The sequence below is a fragment of the Neopelma chrysocephalum genome, unplaced genomic scaffold (assembly GCF_003984885.1).
Source record: "Neopelma chrysocephalum unplaced genomic scaffold, ASM398488v2 Primary Assembly neopelma1_22, whole genome shotgun sequence".
In the NCBI taxonomy this organism is placed as follows: domain Eukaryota; kingdom Metazoa; phylum Chordata; class Aves; order Passeriformes; family Pipridae; genus Neopelma; species Neopelma chrysocephalum.
This window is the reverse complement of record NW_020897689.1, coordinates 19,765,092-19,777,259: the sequence shown is the minus strand read 5'-3', so window position 1 is coordinate 19,777,259 and position 12,168 is coordinate 19,765,092. Positions and strand designations below refer to the sequence as shown.

The 12,168-nt window shown below is 38.4% G+C and overlaps 1 protein-coding gene across 5 annotated transcripts in view; it reads right to left on the bottom strand.

Annotated features, from left to right (window-relative positions):
* The window catches only part of NOL4 (nucleolar protein 4), a 188,655-nt gene that overhangs the window by 147,572 nt on the left and 28,915 nt on the right, over window positions 1-12,168 (bottom strand). For all 5 annotated transcript variants that reach the window (XM_027674424.1, XM_027674443.1, XM_027674408.1 and 2 more), the window contains one exon: window positions 6,147-6,296. In XM_027674424.1, coding sequence (XP_027530225.1) covers window positions 6,147-6,296 — 150 coding nt within the window. The remainder of the gene's footprint in view (window positions 1-6,146; window positions 6,297-12,168) is intronic.

Genomic DNA, 12,168 nt, shown 5'->3' with positions numbered 1-12,168 from the left:
GCATGCCCTAATTGTCTATGAGAAGCCCATTGGATTCCTACTACATCACTGCAGGCAGAGAAAATGGGTAAAATCTCCTTTATGCTCTCCAATATTCAGATGATTTAAGTGCAGGATGTTGTGATGATGTAGATTTCAGAGCTACATTTTTATTTGGAACGTTAACAAGTCCTAAACTGAAAGGCAGATTTTAGGACACATATGGCAGAATGGGAAAGACAAGTGTGAGGAGAGGGAGTGAAATTTTGCAAGTGAACCTATTAACCCCTGAAGAATTAACATGGAGAATGTATGTGTAGTCTGGAAAGATGTGTCAGAATAGAGATTTTGTGTATGTGTTTGTATTTTTTTAATTAAGGAGGGTAAGGGGGAAAATATGATCTAAAGAAGACTTCCAAGAGGAAAGAAAGAGAGACGATAGAGAGTGAAGATGGTAATCTGTCCTGGGCCCACAGCCATCAAGCCAGGTGGCAGAAATTGGTTTCTTGATGACAGAAGGGTGAGCCAGCCAAGGAAAGTCCTCTCCTTTCCTCAGCAAGAGGTCAGAATAGAAGACTGACATAGAAAAGCAGATATATTACCTCTGGGAGTTTTATCAAGAGCTCACTACCCTGCTATACTGGGGAAAATGTTGTTCCTTCATGTGCTAAACTTGCACTTCACAGCTCCCTTCCCTTCCCTCCCCATATAGCAAAAGTCATTTTCTGTGAGGGAAACTATGGGAAACGCCTGCTAATGGGACAACTGCCAGGACACTCAACACGTGCCCTTTGCACAGAAGCAAGAACAACCCATAGAGTAAAAGTGCACAAGGCTTGGCTGTTTCATCACACACATAAGAACGGCAGGGATGCAAGAATTTAAGCATGTTTAAGCCCTGCACAAATCTCAAGTTCTTCCCATTCTCCAAGGACAAGGTCTGCCCTATACAGAAACCAGCCAGGCTCCAAACCTGCTTTAGCCCTGTTTGATCAGGAAGGAGATGATAATTTTTCACAGTGCAACCTGTCAAAAAATTCTTCCCCAAAGAAAACACACCCATTGTGATACTCAAAGGGGACTCACAAGCTCGTTCCTGTTTTGGGAGGGAAAAAGAGTGACCCCATGTTTCACAATGTGAGGAAGGTTTTTCTTAGGGTGATAGGAAAGAGGGAAGCTACTCAAAAGCTTGATCCCAAATCAAGAAACGTTTATTACCGCAACAGCTGGATGAAGTACAGGACCCCAGATATTGCCCCACATCCAAAAAAAACTCCTGTTATGCCTCAGATGTTACATACTTATGTAATATCTATCTGATGAGAGTCTTGCCTCAAGCTACTTTCCCTTGACACATCAATATCTTCCCCATGTTTTACAAGCCTGCTTCTCTACCAGCTCAGCAGCCCGGTAGCTTTTTTTCATTCATGAGTTGGGAGTCTTATAAACTGACCCATTTCTCCTGCTCAGACATCACAGCCCTCACTCACAACTCAAGTTCACTGCTGTAACATTTCAAGGCTTTGCACAGTGACTACTCAGGCTCAACAGGCAGATATTAGATCGTCCTTCACAGGTAAAAAGAAGAATACGTACGTAGAATTTAAGGTGCTTAAGGTAGCTATGAGACTTTCACAAACAGTTCTCAGCTAGATGATGCACTTAGTTGTGGGAAAATGTGTCACAGAAAGGTGAGGCACCTACTAAATTGTTTAAATGAATGAAAATCTAAAATCTTTTTTAAGAATATTAAACAAAGTAAGGAAAATAAAGTCTGCTCTGAAATTTAGGGCTTGATCACTAAATCTGGCCTACCTGTACCCATACCTGAGACTGAGTGGTAGTGCAGACATTTTACATCTTCAGTCTCATCACAGACCATTGGTGTTTCTTGAAAAATGTAATAAGGTAATTTTTTTTTTCCTGGTTTGCACTGAATCACAGAGTTCTCCTGACAGCTTGAGCCTGTTGCATTATGCTGCTACTGTAGCCACAACTTTTCCCACTTACTCCCACCTCTGATATACCCCTTAGCACTCATGTTTAAATTGTAGACATAGCTGAATAGTTTAAATCAAAAAATGTAGCTCTACAAAGGCACAGAAAGTCTGCTATGCACTTGTTGCATGTCTTTCCTAATACAACCAGTTGGATTGTTTTCCTCACCACTTCTGCCCTGTGCATCCCCATCCCCACTTTGATGCCATGGTTCTCCTTTCAGGGCAGGATGCCTATACAAAAAATAACTCCCTTAGAACAGAAAGTGAAAAATACTATCCAAAGCAATGCAGTTCCTCTTGGACACTGAGCTGTAGCAGCAACTGCTAGCAGAGATAGCCCTATGAGAATCCTTGGTACTTTCTCTTGACCACATTCCCTGCATCAGCACATTTCACCCCACCTCCTATGGAGCCTGGCAGAGGACCCAAGGGGAAAATGCACAACAAGCAGTGACCTGTTTGGGCACTTCTGCTTTCCTTGGCCCAAGGAACATGCTCTTTTCACCTTCCGCATCTTCCTAGTCACCTGTGCCCCTGCTGAGCAACTGCCTTAGCCAGGCCTTGTGTCACATATCCTGCCTTTGTGAGGAAATTATCTCCCAGATCAAGGCCCTCAGTGTTTTCCCTGTTTGTAAACTTCCCTGGGAACCAGGAAAATAGCTGAGATTATAAGCATCATATTAATTATTCCTTCAGTCTGGCAAACTCCAGATATGATTTAAAGTTCTTGGTTTCATTTCACACATATAAGTCATGCCTGGTGTTTTGCTGGCGTAGACCTACCTACAGTTATGCTGGCAAGGAACACAGCTCATCAATCTTACCTTGTATACACATGAAATTAGCACAAAACCTACCAGTTAAATAGGACGTTCGCTCTCTTTGGCATATTTTCAAAGTTCCTCTCCCACATCATACACGCAGACTTTGTACAATTCCCTAATGATGTTTTAGTGCGCTAAAGAAGAGAATGGGATCTTATTCTAAACTTAAATATTGAAGAACAGATACTTTCTTAATTTATCTATAGGGTTTGTGCCAAAAATCCCAAAGTTTGATCTTGGTACATTGATGCTCCAATTAAAACAGAAAGGCTCCCTTTCTAATACGCTGCTCTTTTAGAGGTACAAACTACCATATCATATTTATCTTCCTGCACAGCTCTGCCATAGGAAGTCCCACACAAATCAATCAGTTGTAAAAATGCCATTCATTTCCACACAGTTAACACAAACAAGGCAGTGCAGTTACAGATTCACTAATTGCATTTGTAAGCTGTTCTGAACACACTTTCAGAGACACATACTGATGTATATGAGCACTGCAGCACCCAGCATGACTCTATCACAAATTTAAAAGGCTCTAGTTATTCCTAGTTTGTTACTCTATATAAATGCAAACAATTGTTAATTAAGTCACCTTTGATAATTTCACTGCACATCCAATCATACTTGAGTGTTATTAAAAATTTTGAGTGCATCAGGTTCACTACTGAAAACAGAGGCTCACAAACATATAAGCAAATTATGCACTTGAAACCAACATAGTGCAATTCTTAGGGCTGTGCCATTAACTTTTCAGAAATACTTAGATACTGAAAATCCATGACAATATTTATGAACTTCAGAATTTAGCAATTTTGTACCAAATTTGTCGTGGTTTTCTCTCCATAATTTCTTTGTTAAAATGTTTTGGTTGTCCAGTCAGAGAACAGAAGCAATATGACCACCACATGCCAGAAGTTATGACTAACAAATAGTAGTTGCAGCATACAGTTTGTCAACCATCCCTCCTGTAAAAATTCTTCACTCAAACTATTTGGTGAATACTCATGCGTGATAAATACATGCAGAGATCTCAAGGATGATTAACTTTTGACATGTGAATAAAGAAACAAGACTAAATTACTCTTGTTCCAAATTCACTTAATAAAATTAAACACCACCAAAGTACTTCAGTTTGATTTATAAAGCTTTTAGAGTGTAATGTTTTGTAAGACAGTAATCCGAGATATTACCTTTTCCTCCTTACAGTGCCACAGAGAAGGTAGATACTACGTGGCTTCCTGGAACAGACTGGCACTACAGCTCCTAATTTTTAGTAAAGGCATTTTAATGGACAGGTCCAATAAAAGGAGCATGCATTTCCTCAGATGGTCTGGTAGAGTTTGAGGTCTGTTTACTTAATCTAATTCTTACATCAGGATAGAGAGCAAGAATTGAAATTAGTTTCTTCTGGAGTCTTTTTTACATTTTTTTTAATCTATGGAAGTCTTCCAAAAGTATATATGTGAATCCCATCACTGGGAAATATGACTCAATGCCCTTAATAAACTAATACACAATGAAATGAATGCACAAATATTGCAGACTCCAACGACACAAACTTATATTTGGGCATCCTTAACAATGCACAGGTTCACACCTCAATTGCAATAAAATTGGCCTTAAATGAAACTACTGAATCTGCACAAATAGTTCTCCTCACCAAAGTTACACTAGTTGTCTTTCATGCTGTTCACAATAAACAAATTTCTTATCGGATCTGCAATCATAGGATTCTTACAGTAGTAAATATTATACTTGGCATGTATTTGTAGGATGATGACTTGAAGTATTGTATTTATAGTTGGCGGCATTCCTTACATTTGTATATTATTCTACAAAGTCTGTGACCTATACCTTTGAGCAGATTACTGAAGTAAAACAAAATAGAAAGAGAAAGGTCAATGGAAAATATTACTTTTCTAATGCTTTCTAAAAGAGAAGAGCAAGTATCAAAATGGCTGAGGTGCCAAATGAAAATTAATTTAGACAGTTTGTGTTTGTTCACCCTGAAATAACACTCCAAGCCTTACAAAAGCACATCCAGATGAAAGATGTTTTCATATATCTATCTTAAGGTCAATACCATTGGGAAAAAATCATAAGAAATTTTGCCGAGAGCTTATCCCACAACAAACCATCTGAAATAGCCTATAAATAAAACATCTGTGAAGGGATTCAAAAATACATAGAAAAGATTGTTATATAGGTGAAAAGGAATAGTAATGGGAAAATAGCTATTTCTTACAGCTAAAATTGAATCACAAACCTGGAGTTCCCCCACATTTTGGTGACCCCTGATGAAAAACAGCTGACATAACTGCATGTTGTTTTTAAGATGAAGAACACTGTGTTCAGGGTGACAGGCCACCTCAGGATCCTGTGCACAGCCCCCTGCCAGCCTTGTCCCACTGGGACCGTAGGGAGAGGTACCTCAGATGCCTTGCACCCTGGCCAGGGCTGTGTGACGGGCTGAGGGCCCCTGCCCTGCCACTCTGGGTAGCCCCTCATGCTTCAGCAACTGGAAACAGCTGGGCAGGTGCATCAAGATCAGCCTCTGAGTGTTCCTGGCACTATCACAGCCCTGCACATGGAAGGCTGGCTATCCAAGTCCAGACAAGAACACACATTTTAAGCACCTTGGGAGAGTGCAGCAAATGTTTCATTAGTTCTCCATAAGAAAATAAAATGTTATAACACAAAAGCTATTTATAGCTATTTTAAGGTAGTGACTGAACTGATTAGGTCAAGCAACAACATGCAATTAATAATCTTAGAAACGATAATTTTTCTCTATTCAGTCAGTTTATACAGGTGTGACAGCTGCCCTCTCAATAGTTCCCTTGTTATACCTAGTAGCTTTCCAGCCCTTTGAATTTAGAACATTTACAAGTTTTCATACCATTAAACCATTAGTTATACTTAGTCTGCAGCTGTAAACTATACAGCAACTTCATTCATATGCTGAAATAGAGCAACTCATTTAGACAAGTTGTGGCAATACCTTCTAAGTCTTCTTTCACACTTCATCCTTTTAACAACAATTAATTAAGACAGAGCTATTAGAGAGATTGCCAAACCATTACAGAAATAATAAATTCTTTTCTTGTACCAGTGAGAGAACCTCTATTTCAGTCAATGGATCTGGCCCTTGCTACAAAGAAAATATGATTTCTAAACTATATGTTTTCATGCATGTCTAAAATCAATTTGAGGGTGAGGGTTGCAGTACTAATAAAGTTGGAAGAAAAACCAAAAACACAAATCTCATGACACGTGACTAAGCCCAAATAATTCATGTTCTTAGAGACTCATGTCCACTTTTAGTTGTTTTTTTACTTACCGCTTTATACGTTCTCTTTTGACCAGCATGTTTTCTGATTTGTTCTCCATTAGGCCCAGTTTCAACATGCATGGAATAGATAATGTCAAAGAAATCTTCTACGACAGCCACTCGCCGTAAAGACAACTTCTCATCTACGCCTACTCCATCCTGAAATGAAAAAAGAAAGAGAACAGAAAAAGTAAGGGAGACAAGATGAATAGATAAATTATTATAATTATAGAACACATTCACCTTTTTTAGCAGGGAATTTAAGGCCCTTCCATTGAGATTGGGAGTTCACCCACCCTGCAAATGACCAACACAGTACTGTAGGAAAGCCACATGATAGGAAGGATCACATGGACCCTTGCAAGCAGTCCATTTTGCCAAGCCAAGGCATTTAGCCTCTTCCACTCTAGTTTTTAAAAAACAAAACAAAAAGTATCCATGCTTCTTTCTTCAAATGCACAAACAAGATTCAAAGGCAGAAGCGGTCCCAAACACATGGCACAAAAATGCATTATGTGGTTGTTAATAAGGATGCAAGAGTCCTTTTATCCTCTCATTCCCTTCCCAGTAAATCTGTGCCTAGCATTTCATAAAGATATTTAATAAAAGGTTGTAATTCACAGAGCTGACTGTAATTATGAGTATAAAGGAAGTTGTCACAAACAATTTAACCTTGCAAAAGTTGCTTGAAGACATACTACATTAAGACACATCACAACATGAGGAAAAGAAAAATTTGCTACTTTGCACACAGATGTCCGGTTGGAAGAACTGACAGAAAAGTGAGGACACCTACCATCTGATTTTTAAAAGTCATAGTGCTACAGTAGCTAAAGACTTCTAAACAAAAACACTTTCCAAGGTCTCTCAAATTAATCAGTGCAGTTAAGTTCCCACCTCTTTAATAGGACCATCCCTACGAGGTTTTATTTGTTTTACAGCTGCCTACGGACTCAGTTCTAAAGAAGGGGCAGGAACTGGAACAGACATCTATCAAGCAGGCTGCATTTTATAACATAACATCAGTATATGAAGAATAAAATAAGAATGGCCAATTCACTTGTACTCCAGCAGTGTACTTGAATTTAGATCTCTGGAAGCAGCAATGTAACCTAACCTCTACTGTGTATTTTAAGCAATAAGGGTGCTCCAAGCTTAATATATTTGATAATAGCATTACTGATGCTGTAATTCATGCCACAACAAAACTGATTTACATGGACACTTTTGTGACAAAACACACGTAATTATCGCTGCAGTGACCAAATAAAGACAAAATATGAGAAATGAAAAGGTAATAACCATGTATGACTCCCAGTTGCCATCCCTTTCTCATAACTTCTTCCTAACCCATTCCACTAAGTTTGCTGGATGTGTAAAAACATGGTTCATTTTTCTCACTGCTCCTATTTTTATTCCACCCTAATTACTTTAATTCTTCATATATTTCAAGGAAAGAACCCAAATAATCCCAATGGCTCCAAAGAACACCCTAGGGTGACACAGAGGAGCTCTGACATGTTCCTAATAGCATTGGAGAAAATGCCAGTCACTTTATAGCATAACTTTCTAAATGTGTATTACTCCAAATGATAGAGGGTTAGGAGGTGTTGGTACACTACCAGCCAGACAGTTTTTATCCTGTCCTGCTCCACTATGTCCAACCTTCTTCGAAGAGGTTCCTGCCCAAAGCTACTGGTATCTTCCATCTGCACAGCAAGTTTTGCTCTTTATTCACAGGAGACAGCTGGACCAGGGCAGAACCCCAGCACATGTGTAATGAAAGGGCTGCCACAGCCCTGATAGAAATGACTGGGTTGAGGATTCAGGGTGGAGGAAGATGAGGAATTCACAGTGCAGGCTCCACCACAGGTTAAAGCCTCAGAGAGATCATCTGGGAACAGCTGATCTGAGAAAGCACCAAGGCTCCCAACCCACGATCAGTCTCTAAAATTTCACTAACCACCAGCTCAAAAACTTTGTGGCATTGTGACAAGTTTTGGCATAACCATCATTAAGAGTTTGCTTGGCACTACCCACCACCATTGCCTACTATTTTTAAAAAAAATTTGCTTTTGAGATGGGGACAACATAAAATTCAGATCTTCACATCTTTATTCTTCAGTGAAATTCACATGTGAGCACTGTAGGGGGGCCCATCTTCAATCATTATTTTCTCACCACCCAAACAGCACAGTGGGATCCCTAATAATTTCAAACACTCTTATTATGACGACAGTGTTATCTCACACAGCTCTCCAAACACTCAGAAGTTTATAGTGTTGATTAACTGATAAAGATTTAATCTGTTTATTACTAATGAGTTTTGTTTTATGAAATTTCCTATGAGGGAGCTCTCTTTTTTAATTAAAGAGAAAGGTATTACAACGATATTAATTTAAAACCTGAGAAGGCACCTCAGCAGAGCTGACACAGGCAAACATTACAAATACATTCAAAGAAGAAACTCGAAAATGAAACTCATTTGCTGCTTTTGGTGGCCGTACTGTGCAGTGCTCTTTCAAATGGTCCTCCTACCTCCCTGCCCAGACATGAACACCCAAAGCATGATGTGGGGGTTCTCTTGAAGCTGCATTTCTCCATGCAGCTGAATGAAACAGTAAGCATTGCTATTACTTCTAAAAATGCACAGATGTAAAATCTGCACAAACTCTCTGCCATGACTCCTAACTGAAGTGTCAGAAAATGAATACGAATTTTCCAAACTTTGTCAGTCAAAAAGGTTTACATGGAGTGGAAACTGCTTAAGGGAAAGACAGAACTATTATTCATCATCTACACCTGTAATTTCACCATAACTTTATCTGGTGGGGCTTGGACATGATTAGGTTGGGCTTCATTCTGTTTGGTGCTGCATAAGGCAATAAGGTAGACCTTGTTTTAGAACTCCTGTGGTGCTGCAGAAGGTGCTGAGTTGCTGTGAGTAAACAGTTCATCTGGTAACATGCAATGTTGTGCAGAGATGTAAGCCTCAGCTGCAGAAGCAATACACCAGGTGAGTAACTTGAATAAGGTAGATACTTACTGACACTTTTGACATCCAGTACTGACATCCCAATGAGTAAAAAGCTGGGCAAATGATACAACCTCAAGTCTCCATTTAAACCATGAAGTCTCTGAAGTGGACGCAGTTGTATCAGGCTTTCCTGCCATATGCCATTACACTACACTTTTATCCTGAAATTGCTATTTGATAAAGGCATTAACAAAGAAGCTCTTCTTTATAAGCTAGCTTTGGGTATAAATTTTCACAGTGCCTAAGGGGACATTTTTTTCGCTTCAACTAAGGCTAAAAAAAGTGAATGAGAGAATACATGGTAATGCTATTCCCATGACCGAAAGGCAATGAAATGTCCACAAGGGACAGGACAAGTAATAGGCTTAAACTACAGCATGGGAGATTTACATTAGACATTTGGAAAAACTTACTATTGATGTGGATAGTCAAGTACAGTAATAGTTAGCCTGGGGAGGCTTTGGGATGTATGTCACAGGGGGATTTAGAGACCAGGTTAGGCAAATATCTGTCAAGGGATGGTTGAGTAAATCCTGTCTTGGATAGACTAGATATTAATTAGGTTCCTTCTTGATAACTCTAGGACTGAGAAGCTTAAATAACACTTTCAAAGTGACTTGGGCACTAACAACTCTGGAATAGCAAGGAGGATATCTATAAATGACTGAGGTATTTTTAGGACTTTTATTCAGCATGGCAAGAGTCCAAGACTCACTTTCAAAAATGACTTAGGAATGGAAGCCTCGCTGAAGGTTTCACTTCAAACATTGGACTTAGACTCTTACATCTTTTAGGCTGATTTTCATCCCACTTGTTTCAGCCATCACTGAGGTTTGCCATGCCCTTCTCCTAAACCAGTCGTCTCAGATGCTCTCTTGCCAGCAGTGTGATAGACACTGACAAAATACAATTCATCCTTATAGCTGCTGGAATGGTTTCAATCTCTGCCAGTGAGATGCTACTTAATTCTACTCTTTGCATTACAGGTATTCCTGTTTACTCTTGCTTTTATCTATATCCAGAAATCTTCCTATGTTCTTAGAATACAAATAAATAGATGTTTCTTTTCATTTTCAGCCCTATAAAATCCATTTGCACGCTGAGATTAAAGAGAGATTTGCTTGTTTGTTTTGAGAGATGAACACAAAGAAAAAATCTCTGAACAGAAGTGAATTTTACAAAGAGTTGTGCACCTTTCAGAAAGTGCTAAGGATCCCTTTGAACAATGATGTTTGAGGAGATAGGCAGTCTCTTTTATTGAGGTGGAATATATGGGGCTTGTGGGAGTAGAGAAGGGAAGAAAGTTTGCCAGTAAAGCAGATAGATAAAACTCTTAAGACAGTAAAAAGATCTATTAAATGAAAGGTTGTCATTTTTATAGTTACTTTGCAGAGGAGAAAAAAAATTAATACAAGCCTTTAAAAGTAATGCCACTGAAACAAAAGTGCTTGTAATTCCTTGCTTGAGAATACCCGCCCGATCTCATGTTGAAATTTCTTGGAGAAAATAGGTCTCATAAAACATCCTCTTGCTTTGTGAATGAATATAACTATCAGCATCTTGACAGTGTTCAAAAAATATTCCTATAAAGACATGATAGACGGAAATAGAAAATAAAAGGAAAGACTTTGTTCATGGTTTTACACAAAATGTTCAGGTCTATAAAAAACCCTGTTGTAAAAGCATCAAAGCCAGAAGCACCTACAAAACATTAGGAGTAGATGTAAATAACAATCAACCTAAACATTTCTTTACATAATATAAATCACATATACATCTAAGACTGCTTTGAATGCAGAAATATCATTTTTCTCATATAACCAGTTCAGACAACAGCAGAGTTAAAGCATATTTATGTCCCCACACTTCTCCTGGCTAGTATCATATCTTGAATATCCCCTGGATGGGAAACAAAGTCTTTTGCTGACTGAAGCTCCATACTCTAAATGAGCAAAAAGTTTTGCATATAACCCTTCTCTTCGTTAGTTTATACGTAATGAGGTCCTGACATGATTGTATGCAGATATTTTACTCCCTCTGGATTCAACATAGGAAAATTTTGTATTGTAAGTGTTAGGGGGAACCAATGGTAGCTGATATATAAATCAACCCTATATATGTCTGCAGTAACAGGTAAAAATAATTTCAGATTGAAAATCCCTTTACACATTATTTCCTTTATCTGCTTGCTCAGTAACTGTAAAAAACACTAATATTTTAAAAAAGGATGACTATTTTAGAATGTCTCTTATTCCCATAGTAATGAATAAATCTAGTTACATCAGCCCATATATTTGAATTCCCAGGTTATTAGTACATCCATTTGAATATCTAACTCATTCCTGTCAGTGCAGTGTAAACCCACAAAACATCAAAAGTTATTAGCATTTGATAGCTATTATTAAGCAGACTAAAATAAATAAATTGATCATTTCTATTCAGTTCCAAATGGAAGGTGTCTATAGCAGCTAAGGGGATATTTATTATTTGAAATTTATAGTTTCTGTTCCTCATTATATGATGTTTGAGCAGCAAATCTCATATTTTACCAGCAGATGGAGACAGGAAAAATCAGAGTTACATTAAAGCAGAACCATTTCCAGCTAACAAGTTCTCCCTCTGGAACCTTTAAAGCAAGAAACCCTACAAGGATTAAACAAATAACCTAGGATATAGCAGCAATGAGTCAAACTAATTGTAAAAATAGATTATGAAAATAAAGAGAAGTAAAATGGCAAATAGATTTGCCATTTGAGATGAGAGACTAAAACTAACAACAGACACAAAGTTTGGGGATACTATGAAAGCTGTAGGTAAGAAAAAGTCCTCTGACTGTCTTTATAGGTGAGTACAAGACACCCAATAAAGAGCATGAGAAACCAAATCAATACTGAGCAGAAATCCTTTTCTCCTTTTATCTCTTGGACCAAGCACCAAGACCAAATCTCTTTCCATAAACAGTAAGGGGTGTATGCTGGGTGCCATATAAGTCTA